This window comes from Rhinoraja longicauda, chromosome 25 (genome assembly GCF_053455715.1).
Source record: "Rhinoraja longicauda isolate Sanriku21f chromosome 25, sRhiLon1.1, whole genome shotgun sequence".
NCBI classification, from domain to species: domain Eukaryota; kingdom Metazoa; phylum Chordata; class Chondrichthyes; order Rajiformes; family Arhynchobatidae; genus Rhinoraja; species Rhinoraja longicauda.
The window spans coordinates 22,031,878-22,048,381 of NC_135977.1; the positions used below are offsets into that span (position 1 = coordinate 22,031,878).

A 16,504-nucleotide genomic window follows, 5' to 3' on the forward strand; every position below is an offset into this window, starting at 1 on the left:
ATAGCTTATCCAACAGTAACATCAAGTTCATATTCCCACCAAATCTGCTAACACTTCACCTTCTGTTTATCAAGAACCCTTCCCTCTTCACCGCAAACTTCTCCATTGTAAGTTGCATCTGACAAACTGACAAGCTGCTGATCACTTTCCCTCTCTGTGATTCAGTGTAGCTTGTTTTAAATTAATTGCACTTGTGTTAAGCACCTTGGGATGTGCTGCAATGTAAATGCTGCTAAATAGAAACATAGAAAATAGGTGCAGGAGTAGGCCATTTGGCCCTTCGAGCCAGCGATGCCATTCAATATGATTATGGCTGATATTCCAAAATCATTACCCCGTTCCTGCTTTCTCCATAAATCCAACCTGATCTAGTTACACAAGAACACAAAAGAGTAAAGGAGTAGGTCATGTGGTCTCTTAAGTCTCATCCATTATTCAAAAAGATCACGACTGATTTTACATCTTGTCCATTTTCCCAGCTCATCTTTGGATCCAAAAAATCCAACAATTTTGGTTTTCACCTAGCATACGCAGCCACTCAGATAAAGAATTGTAATGGTTTACATTCCTCTGAAAATAAGATTTTCCTCATTTCAAAAATGAAGGAGCAACCCCTGGTCTCTGACTACACCCATTGTTTTTGACTTTTCATCTGGGGGGGAAACAGACTTTTAGAATGCCCCATGTCATTCCCTCTCAAAAAACATGCACATCTCAAGAAGTTAATCTCTCGTTCTCCTAAATCCCAATGACTAATGTTCTCAAATGTAACAGCCTCATCTAAAGAATCAATCTCATGAATCTGAACACCCTTGACACTAAGTGATGAAAACTGCATGCTTCTCCAAACCAAGGTCCCCCTACAATTTCCAGCAAGATTTCCTGAATTTTGCACTCCAATCCCCTAGCAATAAAGACCAACATAATGTCTGTCTTCCTAAGTGCTGTCCATGCATTTCAAATCCCTGCAGCCAAAACGGTAAACCATAGCGCCACAATTTTTGCACCACCTTAATCACCACTCTCCTGGCCACTGTTTATAACAAGTTTTATTTAAATTGGTCGTATATTGTTTAAGTTAAAGAGATTTTAAAGTTTAAAACTATAATTTCTAAACACATTTTTCAAAGTACTGTGCGTATGACGTCACCACAGAGCACGCACGGCCTCTCTCTTCACTCGCACAAACAAGATGGACGCCGTTAGCGGAGCCGCCCGCCCGCGATCAGGGGCTCCCCTCTCCTCTCACTCTCCCACACCCGGGGGACACTCCGAGCAGGAGGGAGATGGTCGGACTGATGGTCCACTCATCCTTCCCCTCCGTCCCTTCAACCCATGGCGTCCTCGAGCGTCCCCAGCGCGCCGCCCATTACCGCACACAAGCCGCAGCGGGCAGCTTCTTCTCCTCCTCCTTCAGCGGCCACTTCCACCGATGGCGTCGTCGACGAGGGCTGCTTTGGGAGGGGGAGGGGGTGGTGGAGAAAGGGTGGGGAGAGTGAGAGTGGGAGTGGGGGGGGAGAGTGGAGCTGGGGAGGAGGGCAGGCTGGGGTGGGGAGGAGGGAAGAGTTGGGATGGGGAGAGTGGCGCTGGGGAGGAGGAGTGTGGGGAAGGGGACAGTGGGGGTGGGGGGCGGGGGAGGGGGGTGGTGGTGGGGGGAAGAGAGAGTGGGATGGGGGAAGGGGGACAGTGGCGAAGGGGAAGAGGGGAGAGTGGGGGGGAGGGGGTGCGGCAGGAGAGAGTGCAATGGGCCCAACGGGCCCACTTGGTCTAGTATATATATATATACATACATATTACTAAAACTCTCGGTTTGTTTGCGTGTATGTGTGCACCATAACTGTGGTTCCGCACAGCCAAAACGGTACACCATAGCGCCACTATTTTTGGCCCACCTTACTCACCATTATCCTGGGCACAATTTGAAACGACTCTCATTCAAATTGAAGCTACATTTTTAAAGCTAGAGAGATTTTAAAGTTTAAATTTTTCCTTTCTAACTGATTTCTTGAAAGTGCTCAGCGTCACAATGGGGCAGGTACGACTTCAATTGCACTTCTCTCCTCACTCGGCCAAACAAGATGGCCACCGGCAGCGGGCCGCCCACCCGGGGTCAGTGGGTCCCTCTCCCCTCACCCCTCTCCTCTCTCCTCTCTCCTGGCCCCGGGGGAGACTCGCACGTCGGCAGTCAGCGCTGTACGCACGGGCACTGGTAAGTGGTTTTCGCCGCCAACGGGTCCACGGAGAAGAGCGGGCGTCGGGGCCGAGTGGGTGGTGGGGAGGGTGGAGGTAGGTGGGGAGTGGGGGTGGGGGGGGAGGAGAGAGTGGGGGTGGGGGGAGGAAGGGGAGAGTGTGCGTGGGGGGGAAGGGGTCGGGGGAAAGTGGGGGTGGGGGGGAAGGGGGACAGTGGGGGTGGGTGGGAAGAGAGAGTGGGGGTGGAGGGGAAGGGGGACAGTGGGGGGCAGGAGTGAGTGGGGGTGGGGAGGAGGGGAGAGTGGGGGTGAGGGAGGAGAGAGTGGGGGTGGGTGGAACGGGGGGTGGGGGAGAGAAGGAGGGGAGAGTAGGGATGGGGAGGAGGGCAGAGTGGGGGTGGGGGAGGGGGATGGGGGGGAGGGGAGTGAGGAGGGGGGAATGGGGGTGGAGGCAGGGTTGGGGGAGTGGGGGTGGGGGCAGGGAAGAGGCACGTGGGGTTGGGGTTAGGGGGATGGAGTGGGTCAGTGTGGGGAGGAAGGGGATAAGGGTATTGAGTGAGGGGGGGGGATTGAGGGTGCTACAATACAGGAGAGGCTCACTCGGTCCAGGGCTCACTCAGTCACATCCTCTCCCCTTCCCTGTTCCCCCTCTACGAGGAATGGGCCCAACGTGTCCACTTGGTCTAGTACTTATTAACCTTCGCTGATTCTTTCTACCTCACATTTTGTCGGGTTGTATTCCATCTGCCACCTTCTTGCTCGCATGAATAACCTGTCTGAATCCTCCCCCCCATCATTATAACTTCACTCACCCACTTAACTTTATATCTGTTGCAATGTTGAATATATTATTTTTGAGTTTTTAACAAATTTCATCAATGGATTGCGAACAGCAGAAGGGACAAGTCAAATTCTGTGGAACACCACAATAGCAAAAGCCAATCTTAAAATTCGTGCTCTGTTTTTTTTTATTTTTTAAACTGGTCTTTTATCCGTGTTAATGCGTTACCCTGAATCACACAAGTTTTTAACTTGTAGCCCAAATTTTGGCTAGTATCCAATCAAATACCTTCTGAAAATCCAGATATCTTGTCTCCATTTACTTATACTGTTAATTACATTTCCTACACATTCTATTCATTTTGCAAAATTCTTTTTTTTTCCTCATAAAATTATGTTTTAAAAGATCAGTACTAAAGCCATCGCCAATTTTTAGATTCATGGCTCTTCAATCTTTCCCTCTCAACCCCATTCTCCAGCCTTCTCCCCATAACCCCTACAGAGGTACGGTGAAAAGCTATTGTTTAAGTACTATTCAGTCAAAAAGACATGATTGCAATCAAGCCGGCTACAGATAAAGAGTACATTTAGTGCAAGATAAACACCAATTGAAGGTAGTTCAAAGGTCTTCAATGTGGTAGACGGGAGGTCAGAACTGCACTCCAACTGACGAGAAGACCATTTAGTTGCCTGACAACAGCTGGGAAGAAACTGTCCTTGTCCAGCCATCTATTTCTAGACAGCACACACTTCTATCTGGATTTGCGCTTTTTCCTTTCAGCTTGAGTCAATTTTGAGATCTGTCTATTCAAATCCAAGTGTATGTCAAATTATACTGAAGCAGAAATCGCATGTATTAAAATTATGTATAAAAACACAATTTTAGACACAAATCTGATTTTGGATCAAGGGAAATACAGGACTATGTGTAAGCCAAAGCAACACAACTCAGTTTTTGTATTCCTCAGATCATTTAATAACATTACTGAAAAATGAATTAAAATTCCAATTTCTTCCTCGGGTATCATATTCAATTTAAGATCTTCACCAGTGCATTGATTGAAACTGACTGCCTGTCTTTTAAAAATTATTTGTCATGGCCACATTTATTTTACAGCTAGCATTCCTTGGTTGAGCTTGGATATGGTTGCAATTTCTACCCTTCCAAAAAGCTGACAAAAACTTGCAGCTGGTTATTTGGTTGGGTGGTAGCCACTGCTTCAACTCTGTGAAGCAGAGGTCAGTGTCTGAGCCATTTCTCGCATCATGGTTTTATACATTCTTGTTTCAATGTTCAATACCCCTGCTACAAATCGCAATTTGAATTATTTTTCAAAAAATTTAATGAGAATGTCTGAATTTATAAACTGTCTTATTGTGCCCACAGGATACAAATTATATTCAACAACCAAAGAATTATTAAGAAGATATTCAGCACGAGCAGCCAAATGGCACACAGTAGATTTTTTGCTTTAAAATAATGTTTTTTTTTTACAAAACTCAATAACAATGAGGTGCTCCCTATTTTGTTTAGAACCATTTTTTTCTTTGTTACCCGGGCATTTTCCTCAGTCTTTAAAACAATTTATTCCAAGCATTTATTTATTAACTGAACAAAATATTTTTATTCCTATCCAATTCAAATGAGAAGATTCAACCATTATATTATGGGCAGCTTCCTTCCAAATGCTGTCCCACGGAACACCGATTATTTTTCAATGCATTACTCCACCCAGGTCATGGAGAATCCATCTCCTTCAATCACTTCCTTTCCACCTCACACTTCTGTGCCTCCACCTGAAATTCAGTAGCATTCAGGCTGCCACTCCATTATCTGTCTTTGGGATTTCCTCTCTACACCACCCCCTGCAACGCCCAAGAGCTTTTCATACCTTTACTCACATAAACATCTTTGGCCAATTCTATAAATCAATGTAATCATTATCACACTGCTTTGCCGCAGCTTGGTGACACAAATTGGCTGTTATGTTTCCTATGTTACAAAACTGATATCCAAGTGCTGTGGGACATCCTAAAAGGGAAGTTAAAATTGATATGCAGGGGTGCCTTTTGTTTCTTGAGATATTATACCAGTCAGTAATATGCTCATTTTGACAACCAGCTGGCTGCTTCAAAGCTTATTTGTTGCCTGTACTTCGTCAAGTGGTCGTTTAATGGAGCAAGCACTGAGAGGTTTTATATTCTCTAGATAAACGGTGGAAAAAACTGTTGTCATGGTAACAATGAAAATGTTGAGTTTGGTCACAGTGGCTTTGCTCAGTGTTAAAATGTTCTGCATATAATGCTGCCCGACACTTTTCAAAACAAAAGCTGCAAACTATTAATTACAATTTGTTGCACGTAGACTGAATTATACAGCATGGAAACAGGCCCTTCGCCCCAACCCGTCTATGCCGACCAAGACCATCCAAGCTAGTCCCATTTATCCACGTTTGGCTCTAAACTTTTCCTATTCATGTACCTGTTCAGATCGTTATTGTGTTTGTGGGGGTATAGTCATAGCGTTTGTGGAGATCAACAGCTTTATACCACAACTGTTTCAGGAAGATGTACAAATTAACATGGAGAGCACATTGGAGAAACCATGTTCAAATTTGATAAAGGTTTTATTGCCTGCAATATGGTGTCATGACTGTTTGGTTTGGGTCAGGAATCAAAATGAATGATACCAGGTCAAGTTGGATCAGACTGGGCCGGCTCTTTATAAATAAAAATACATAAGCTTGCTGCTGTGGGAAGTGCATGATTGCCTGCAAGTAACAACAAGAACCCAGGCAGTATAGGATATGGTCCCTATTTCTCAAAGTAGGCTTTACTGAACTGCCGAACTACTTAACCCGATCCTCAATATATGTCTTTAGGTTTGGTTCAAAGATCATCTTGTTCTCAAACTTTGGTCGGCATTGTCTTGGTTGATCTGCTTTATTACAATTAACTGGAGAATCAAAAATGTTTCTTGTGGTTATTGATCATCTCTCCCTTCCCCTCCCCAGATAGTACCTGTACTTTCCAGACATTCCAGGAGGTTTAAATTTGAGCAAAAGAATAACTGCTGGAAGAACTCAGTGGGTTGAGCAGCAACTGTGGAAACAAAGGGATGGTCTGCATTTTGGATGGAGACCCTGCATCAGGACTCGAAATTTTGGGTTGCAACAATTGACTCCATGATCCCTAATGTGCAATGCTGACTTTGAAGTACAGCAAAAGAGGAATTTTCCTTTTCACGTCCTTGGGTTTAAAAAAAAATGTTTTGTAACAATGCTGGAGTAACTCAGCGGGTCAGGCAGCATCTCAGGATAGAAGGAATGGGTGACGTTTTGGGTCGAGACCCTTCTTCAGACTGATTTCAGGGGAGGGGACAGGACAAATAAAGGATGTAGTTGGAGACAGGAAGACAGTGGGAGAACTGGGAAGGTGGAGGGGAAAGAGAGGGACAGAGGAGCTGTCTAAAGTTAGAGAAATCAATGTTCATACCACTGGGGTGTAAGCTGCCCAAGCGAAATATGAGATGCTGTTCCTCCAATTTGCGGTGGACCTCACTATGACAACGGAGGAGGCCCATGACATAAAGGTCAGACTGGGAGTGGGAGGGGGAGTTGAAGTGCTGAGCCACTGGGAGATCAGGTTGGTTAAGGCGGACTGAGCGAAGGTGTTGAGCGAAACGATCGCCGAGCCTGCGTTTGGTCTCGCCGATGTAGAGAAGTTGACATCTGGAACAGCGGATACAGTAGATGAGGTTGGAGGAGGTGCAGGTGAACCTCACCTGGAAAGACTGTTTAGGTCCTTGGATGGAGTCGAGGGGGAAGGTAAAGGGACAGGTGTTGCATCTCCTGCGGTTGCAGGGGAAAATACCTGGGGAGAGGGTGGTTTGGGTGGGAAGGGACGAGTGGACCAGGGAGTTACGGAGGGAACGGTCTCTGCGGAAAGCAAAAAGGGGAGGAGATGGGAAGATGTGGCCAGTAGTGGGATCCCATTGGAGGTGACGGAAATGTTGGAGGATAATTTGTTGTATATGCTGGAACAATGTTTTGCAACAATGGAATCATTTTTGAAATACAAGGAGCATCGGAAACACAGCAGCCAAACGGTGCACAACAATCTCTCACAGATAATAATAATGTTTATTACAATTTATTTAGTGATTAGTTATGGACAAGACATCTGGAATATCTGTCCTGATCTTCAAAATAATGCAATGAGATCTTTTGGATCCATGCAAAAGAGCAGGGACATGTTAAATTTAGCACCGATCTGAATGACAACAATTCTGACAATGCTCCCTGAGAACTACCAAGCTAGATTATTACGTTCAAGTATCTGGAGGAGGAATTGAAACCACAGGCTTCTGATTCAGAAACAGGAGTGCAATCAAGCGAGTTATGGCTGAACATAGATCAAATAATGGTAATTATAAAGGAATATAAATGGAATTATAGAACAAAATGGTGATGGAATTTAGGTTTCCTGTGACGAGTCTGTAACTATTTCTTTTTTTTTCCAATAATTCAGTTGCTAAGAATTTGGGTAACTTTTTAAACAATCTGACAACTACACCCAACATTAAACTATTTCAGAAAAATATTTGAAATATTGCCAAATTAATCTATGTCCTCTTCAGAATCTGAGCCAGTTTAAGAAAATAAGAGGGACGATAATGGGAATTATGCAAAATGCCACAATTCCTTCTCAAGCCCCAGTTTGATCTTGGGTCTGAACACACGCAGAAGCCAAAAAGATAGGAGGTTTCCCTATGATTCCCAGTTGATTCCCTATGATTCCCAGAGTTATCAAATCTAAAAAGCATACTTTCCCATGTAGTAACTCCAGCATGTGCTAGCTAAGGTGTAAGGGAACAGTAGAGGCAATCGGCCACAGTTTTCCTACCTTTGGAGGGAAAATATGGCTAGAGAAAGCAATCATGTACATTGCTCTATTAATCAAGCCCAGGGTCAGACACATCTGTGATGTATGCTCACTGATGTACACCTCACTTTAAATCTCCAGGCTTACAAATGAATTACAATCTTCTGTCAAACTATCAGCAACCATAGAACCGTAACCTCGACAATAAATCAAAAGTAGGAGAAATTGCGCACAAACTGGCAAAAACTGTAGATACACAAAAAGCCGGAGTAACTCAGCGGGACAGGCAGCATCTCTGGAGAGAAGGAATGGGTGATGTTTTGGGTCGAGACCCTTCATCAGACTGTACATCTCGAAAGTTCACTATCTCATACAAGATGTCTAATATCTAACAAAAGTATATGTTGGTTAAGCAGCCAGCTGAAGATCATACATTACATCATTTCACACGTCACTTGAATGTTGGGGAGAAAAAGCAATCAATTACTGCAAAATCCATGCGAGTTTCTTTCAAGTAATCTATTTTAACAATGGTAAGTGCAATATTATGTTTTCAGGTGTTTTGGTGTTGTTTTAAAATGCAGCACTTGATATCCTAAGGAATACCAGTGGAAGTTTTTTAAAGAATATATAATTCTCATCAAGGACATCAGTGAAGCAAAATAACGTTAAGAAATATGAATAGAAAATAAGCATTGTTTGCACTAAACAATGACAAGGGGACAGATCAACCTGGGAAGCCAGAATATTTGCATGCCAATTTTTGTTTAAATGCTATTAAAAAATAATTTTGCTTTTATTAAAAAGTTCATATTATTTCAATTTTGATCTTCCTCTCACATGCATGTTCCAAATTTTATTTAATGGTCTAAGTTGTTTAACATCATCAGTAAAAAAATCTTTCCACAACTGGGAGAGTCTGGGACGAGAGGACATAACCTTGTACATTGTACGAATTAGAGGATGTTCCTTTAGGAAGGAGATGAGGAGAGGGTGGTGAATCTGTGGAATTCTTTGTAACAGAAGGCTGAGGAGGCCAAGTCAATGGATACTTTTAAGGAAGAGATAGATAGATTCTTGATTAGTACAGGTGTCAGGGATTGTGGGGGAAAAAGGCAGGAGAATGGGGTGAGGAGGAAGAGATAGATCAGCCATGATTGAATGGCAGAGCAGACTTGTTGGGTCGAGTGGCCTAATTCTGTTCCTATCACTTATGACCTGTGTGTTATATCTACAACCTGATTGGCTGCTCAGTCTGTTTGACAGTGTTTTTGCTGTTGAATGATATCTGACAGCAACCAACATTGGAAACAGAAAATACATGCCGTCAAGATCAATCCTGCAATCTACCCTACATATACTCATAATTTTAAATAGCTCAATCATGTCCCCTCTTAACCTCCTCTGCTCCAGGGAGAACAAACATCTCCAGTCTCTCCTCATAACTGAACCGTTCCATTCCAAACAACATCCTGGTGAAACTCATTTGCAAGCCCTGGCAAAGTTCTTCATTCCACCAGTGATGCTTCTTCTATATAAACAGTGTAAACATTGAAACCAATGTCATTGTTCTCTGCCAGAGGTTTCTTTCCCTAGTCATCAACTCCATCCCTCTTCTTTGCCAGTCTGGCACTGAACCAGGTACTTCATAACTTTGACATTCTTTTTGAGAAGAGCTTTAACTACGTACCTGCTCCATCATTATAACATTGTGCATCTCCATCCCTGCCCATCCTCAAAACACATACTGGGTCCGAGAAGGAATTGGTAACATTCCAAATAAAGTGACCATGATTAGTGATACAGCCTTTGTATAAAACAGAGTTGCTAGTGCAGTTTCGGCACGATCAGCACCCTCTCTTTTTTTTTAATGTCAGCGACATAGAAAAATACCAGGATTACTGCCAGTAGTAGCACAGAAGTCCATGCTGATGTTGAGAAATAGTTTTTAAAGTCAATTTGATCTAGAAGCAATTGGAGAATGGACCTATGTATCATAGACATTTAATCTGGATAAATGTAGTGTAATGCATCTGGCAAGGCATCCAAGTCTGATGAGAGGGATACATATTGTAAAATGCGTCCCTAAAAAATCACAACCAGTACTACAGGTCTATAGCCAAAGTAGATTATTGTGCAACACACCAACTTTGCTCTATTATCTGTTCCGTACATCTACAATACTATGTCCATTGCTGGTCCCCATACACGCGGGGAGATAAGGATGCTGGCAAACGTTCATAGGAATACATTAAACCCCATTGAAACATACTTAACTATCACTGTGAATCAAGGACCCATGGCTTTTTAAATCTAAATTGTCAGTAGATGACTGAGAAGTGAATAGAATTGGACTACGCTAGGCAGGGGGAGTAGACGACACCTGGGTCATCACCTGCAGCTTTCTCTCTAAGCTGTACACTGGACTGATTTGGAACTCAATCACTGCTTTTCATTGTCACCACATCTATATTCTGCAAGAATGTCAGAGGGATGTAGGGATTGATATCAGGAGACTATACTTCCCCCTGATGATCAAAAACACTACTTCCTGTACATTTAACAACAAAACTTCAAATAAATCTGGAACAATTGAAACAAACTTGCCAAACAAGTTTGGGGCAAAAAACTGCAATGCTAAAATTCCAAACCAAAATAGAAAATGCTAAAAGCACTCAATTCTGATAAAGAGTTATTGGTCTGAAATATTGACTGCTGCTCTCTTTAGAATGTTGCTTTGGTAGCTGAGTACTTCTGGCAAATCCCCCCCACCCACCCAATTAATGATGTAGTGCTATTTTCTGCTGAGAGAGTTTGGCCATGCAGTCAGTGGGTGCCCATTTCTTTGGAAGGGATAAATGGGTACCTGCATGTATAGGTGCATTCTAGATGGTCATCTGCTCTGAAGATAGACACAAAAAGCTGGAGTAACTCAGTGGGTCAGACAGCATCTCTGAAGAAAAGGAATAGGTGATGTTTCAGGTCGAGACCCTTTGGTTGGCTTGCACGCATTATCCAAGATAAAGGTGACGGAAGGAAATGCAGATGCATAAATCCTAAGCAAAACACAAAGTGCTGGAGGAACAGCAGATCAGGCAGCATCTGTGGTGGGAATAGACAGATGACATTTCGGGTCAGGACCCTTCTTCCGATTGATGAAGTAGTGGGGGAAAAAACCTGGAAAAAGTGGGGATGAAGCAAAACTGGCACGTGATAAGTGGGAACAATTTGTCCAATCCCTCTGCAGATGCTGCCTGACCCATTTAGTTTCTCCAACACTTGGTGTTTTGCCCAAAGACACTGGTGATTTTCTGATTACCTAGTGACTCTGAACTACCCCAGAAGCAATAGGACTGGAAAATAGCTAGATCCTCATATCTGATCCTGGGGAAAAATATAATTTGCTGGTTCATCATGCCTAATTTATCCCTATGCACAAAGCCCTTAAAAACCAAAAAGACAACAGGTAGATTCTCCACATAAAGTTTATGAATAGGCACAGGAGAATAAAAGCCTACGAATCTATTATAATTTAGAAAATAGCCTAAAAATCCCATTTAATTATATTGTCAGTAACCAAATATAGACACAAAAAAGATGGAGTAACTCAGTAGGACAGGCAGCATCTCTGGAGAGAAAGAATGGGTGACGTTTCGGGTCAAGACCCTGAAGAAGGGTCTCAAGAGATGCTGCCAGTCCTGCTCAGATACTCCAGCTTTTTGTGTCTATATTAGGTCAATTGTTCATTTTTGTAAACCAAAGGTATTAAGAGGCATGGGACAGGTTGACAAAGTTATGCCACAGATAAGACATGACTCAATGAGTTTGTAGCTTATTCCCACATTGCATTGTTATAAAATAATAAATTCACACTTAGTTAATTGCTGTAATAAGGGATTAGGTGTAAACTAGCATCATTTCTCCCAGTTAAGAGTCATAGAGTCATAGAGTGATGCAGTGTGGAAACAGGGCCTTCGGCCCAACTCGCCCACACCGGCCATCAAAGTCCCAGCTACGCTAGTTCCACTTGCCTAAGCTTGGTCCATATCCCTCTAAATCTGTCTAATTGTTTCTTAAATGGTGGGATCGTCCCAGCCTCAACTACCTCCCTGGCAGCTTGTTCCATGCACACGCCACCCTTTGTGTGAAAAAGTTACCCCTCGGATTCCTATTAAATCTTTTCCCCTTCACCTTGAACCCATGTCCTCTGGTCCTCGATTCCCCTACACTGGGCAAAAGACTCTGTGCATCTACCCGATCTATTCCTCTCATGATTTTGTATACCTCTATAAGATCTCCCCTCATCCTCCAGCGCTCCATGGAATAGAGACCCAGCCTAATCAACCTCTCCCTATAGCTCACACCCTCCAGTCCTGGCAACATCCTTGTAAATCTTTTCTGAACCCTTCAAGCTTGACAATATCTTTCCTATAACATGGTGCCCAGAACTGAACACAATACTCTAAAGGTGTGTAGGAAAATAATTGCAGATGCTGGTACAAATCGAAGGTATCACAAAATGCTGGAGTAACTCAGCGGGTCAGGCAGCATCTCAGGAGAGAAGGAATGGGTGACGTTTCGGGTCGAGACTCTTCTTCAGACTGATGTCAGGGGAGGGGGCGGGACAAAGATAGGATGTAGTTGAAGACAATGGGATAACTGGGAAGGGGGAGGGAAAAGAGAGGGACAGGGGAACTATCTGAAGTTAGAGAAATCAATGGCTCAGCACTTCAACTCCCCCTCCCAGTCTGACCTTTCTGTCATGGGCCTCCCCCATTGTCATAGTGAGGCCCACCGCAAATTGGAGGAACAGCATCTCATATTTCGCTTGGGCAGCTTACACCCCAGCAGTGTGAACATTGATTTCTCTAACTTCAGATAGTTCCTCAGTCACTCTCTTTCCTCTCCCCATTCCCAGTTCTCCCACTGTCTTCCTGTCTCCAACTACATCCTATCTTTGTCCCGGCCCCTCCCCTGACATCAGTATGAAGGGTCTCGACCCGAAACGTCACCCATTCCTTCTCTCCTGAGATGCTGCCTCACCCACTGAGTTACTCCAGTATTTTGTGATACCTACAATATTCTAAATGCTGTCTCACCAACATTATTATACAACTGAAACATTGCGACCTCCCAACTTCTATAATGAATACTCTGATTGATGAAGGTCAAAGTGCCAAAAGCCTTTTTGACCACCTTATCTACCTGCGACTCGACCTTCAAGTAACCATGCACCTGTACTCCTAGATCCCTCTGCTCTACAACACCACCCAGAGGTCTACCATTTACTGTGTAGGTCATGCCCTTGTTCGACGTCCCAAAATGCAACGCTTCACACTTCTCTGTATCAAATTCCATCAACCATTCCTCCGCCCACCTGGCCAATCGATCCAGATCCTGCTGCTATTGTTCTCAACCATCTTCACTATCTGCAAAACCACTAACTTTTGAATCATCAGCAAACTTGCTAATCTTGCCCTGAATGTTCGCATCCAAATCATTGATGTAGATGACAAACAATAACAGGCCCAGCACTGAACCCTGAGGCACACCACTAGTCATAGTTATAAAATAACATCTAAAAGTATACATCCTCAACAGTATTAAAAAATAATCCTATTTTGTACGTCATGGAAATCCGATACATATATTCAACTTTGGTGCAAATCAAATGGAATAATTAAGTAGTCAAGGCTAACAATTTTCCAACCAGGAGAAGGTCCTTATCGTCTTTAGTATATTGATGGGATTTTCTTAATTATCCTTGACAGATTAAGTCCTAAGTATCAAATTTAAGGAGCTCTTGCTGGAATTTAAAATTCATTTTGTCAAACCCCTGGGTCCCAACAGTGACTAATATATTAAGCTTTTTATTTATTAACCAATTTAAAAATATATTCTTTATCAAAATTTAAATAGAAACAAGATAAATGCAACATAACTAGATGTAACAACATGACTCCCATTTGATTAAAACCATGCTCTCCAGACAAACAACTGCGTCATGGCCTCTGAATATATTTTACAAAACTAACCTTCATATCTTCCAGAAGGGCATAAGGATCTTCAATCCCTTCAGGGACACATTTCTTATTCTCTGGTAAGGCTTCTAGTTTTTCCACAAGTGCCTTTAACCCTTTCAGTTCGAACTCTGTAAGGTGAATCCATTTGTTAGACCCCTCAGATACTGGCTGAGAAGGGTCTGGAGATCCACTTGGGGTCTTTGGACAGTCCGTTAGCATTGGTGACTTTGTACTATCATTTGAATCATTGGATAAAGTCCTCTTTAAATGCCTCATCAGTTTTGGTGTCTTTCCAGTGCTTTCGTTTCCTTCTGAATGTGCACTATCTGGAGAAGGCGAATCATCACCTAATCCTTTTGTGTTTTGTGTGCTCATTTTATCTTTTGTCTCATCTTTCTCCTCCTTGACATGTATATCAGAAGATTCTTCATCCATGTCGAGTCGAGAATCTGATGAAGGGCTCTCGGTATTTGGTTTCTTCTCTGTATCTGAGAACATTTAAACTCAAATGTAATATGTCAAGCTTAATTGAGAAAATAAAAATGTTTAATATTATTATATAATGGATTACATTGATAGATAATTACTATAAGGAGACTAGAAACACAATTCGAACCACAAATTTCTAGCACGTACAGGCTAACTATGCACACGCCAGTCAAAGAGGAAACAACTTGGGATCATTTCACTTGTCCAGTTGCAATCTTTACCGCTGGAGGTCACAACATTTCAAATGCTTGTCCAAATATTTTGAATATGTATGAGCATTTCTGCAATTAGTTTCCTTTCAGAGAGCATTACAAATGCCCGTCGCTTTTTGGGTGACACACACCTATAATTTCCCCCTAATTTTTAAAATAAATTATATTAAATACATGTCCTTTCTGTTATATGTTCTAAATACTTTCTAAATACATGTTACTGACCTTTCTGCGAAAGAAAACCAGTCCTACCTTATCTAAGGCTTCTCAAACTGCAAAAGCATCACAACTGATTTCTTCCTTTAGTTACAAACTCAAAACTCTTAACATGTGTCAAATCTAATTTTTCCTTCCATAAATTCACGTTGATTCCGAATGCAAACAGAAGGAACTGGAGATGCTGGAATAATGCGCTGAACTAATTGCTGGAGTAACTTAGGTAGTCAGGCAATAACTGGAGGGCATAGATAGACGACATTTCCAGTTGGGATCCTTCTTCAGACCTTTAATTTGATCGCTCTATTACCATTTCCTTGATTGCAGGTTGATGAGTACATCCTTTCTCCGTAGAAACCTTTTTCAAAACACAAGCATGTGCTTCATCGGATCAACCTGATTTATCATCAGCCCCGAACTATTTTTTTAAACATGCTAATTTGTTTGACTCCTCATTCGCCTTTGATCTGGGAAATTGTCTGTTTCCTTCTGAGAAGACAGTCACATATTTGTTTTAATTTCCCTGCCATTTCCTTACTTCCCAATACAATTTCTCAGTCTCACTCAGTCTGTAAAGGACCTGCATTAACTTTAGTTAATCTTTTCCTTGTTGCATACCTAGAGTACCTACAATCTGTTTTTTTTAAAATGTTTCCTGCTGGTCTATTCTCATATCCCACTCTCCCTTTTCTTATATAAATGCTCTGGTCATCCAATGCTAAATTCTGAAACGTTTGCATCAGGCTCATTGTTTTTTTTTCTGGCAATGTTATAAACCTTTTCCTCTGATTCAGGTCCATTTTTAAACTTCTCTATAAAAAAATGACACAACCTTTTGAGGATTTATGCCTTGAACAGAATATGGATATATATAAATATCCATATCCTTTTTAAGGAATGAATGAAAAATATATAGTTTCCATTAATCAAACTCAGTAGGAAAGCAGGCTCCCTCCTGGGGGCGTTGGATTAATGGGAGGTGGTCTTGGAGGGGAGGATGCTCCTTAAACTGCAGAGCATTCTGGACAATACCGCTCACCCCCTCCATGACACACTGGTCAACCGGAGGAATACCTTCAGCAACAGATTGGTTCCACCAAGATGCAGCACAGAATGCCGCAGGAGATCCTTCTTCCCTGTGGCTATCAAACTTTACAACTCCCCCCCCCCCTTCTGTCATGGGGCAGACAGAGACTGACTCCCCCCATCCCTCCCCCCCCCCCCCCCCCCACGTCCACCTCCTCAATCTTTCCACATCCCCAAAGCTTTTCCACATCACTTTAATTTCATGTTTCATGTATTTTGTGTTTTTTATGACTGTTGCCAAATTAATTTCCCTCCTGGAATAAATAAAGTTCTATTGTATCGTATTGTAAATATATGTGTGTACATGTGTGTGTGCATGTGTCTACTTTTTAATGTAATTTCCTGATTAAGGTCATTCCCGTTGCATGCCTCCATTGTCAACTTTATTCATATCTAAGATTCCAGTTCATGATGATCAAAATCACATTTAATTTGTATATAAAATTCTAATATATTATGATCACTGTTCCCAAATGTCTCCGGAACTGCAACATCAATTAACCCTTTCACATTGCACAATACTAGACCCAAGATATAGACTGTTCCTTCATCGGTTCCTCTAGATACAGATCTTGAAAATTATTTCATATACACTTGATAAATTCATCCCCCACACTATTTCTGC

The 16,504-nt window shown here is 42.4% G+C and overlaps 1 protein-coding gene across 11 annotated transcripts in view; it reads right to left on the minus strand.

Annotated features, from left to right (window-relative positions):
• kdm2bb (lysine (K)-specific demethylase 2Bb) overlaps positions 1–16,504 on the minus strand; it is a 179,125-nt gene that overhangs the window by 74,499 nt on the left and 88,122 nt on the right. For all 11 annotated transcript variants that reach the window (XM_078421646.1, XM_078421645.1, XM_078421647.1 and 8 more), the window contains one exon: positions 13,889–14,364. In XM_078421646.1, the coding sequence (XP_078277772.1) occupies positions 13,889–14,364 (476 nt within the window). The remainder of the gene's footprint in view (positions 1–13,888; positions 14,365–16,504) is intronic.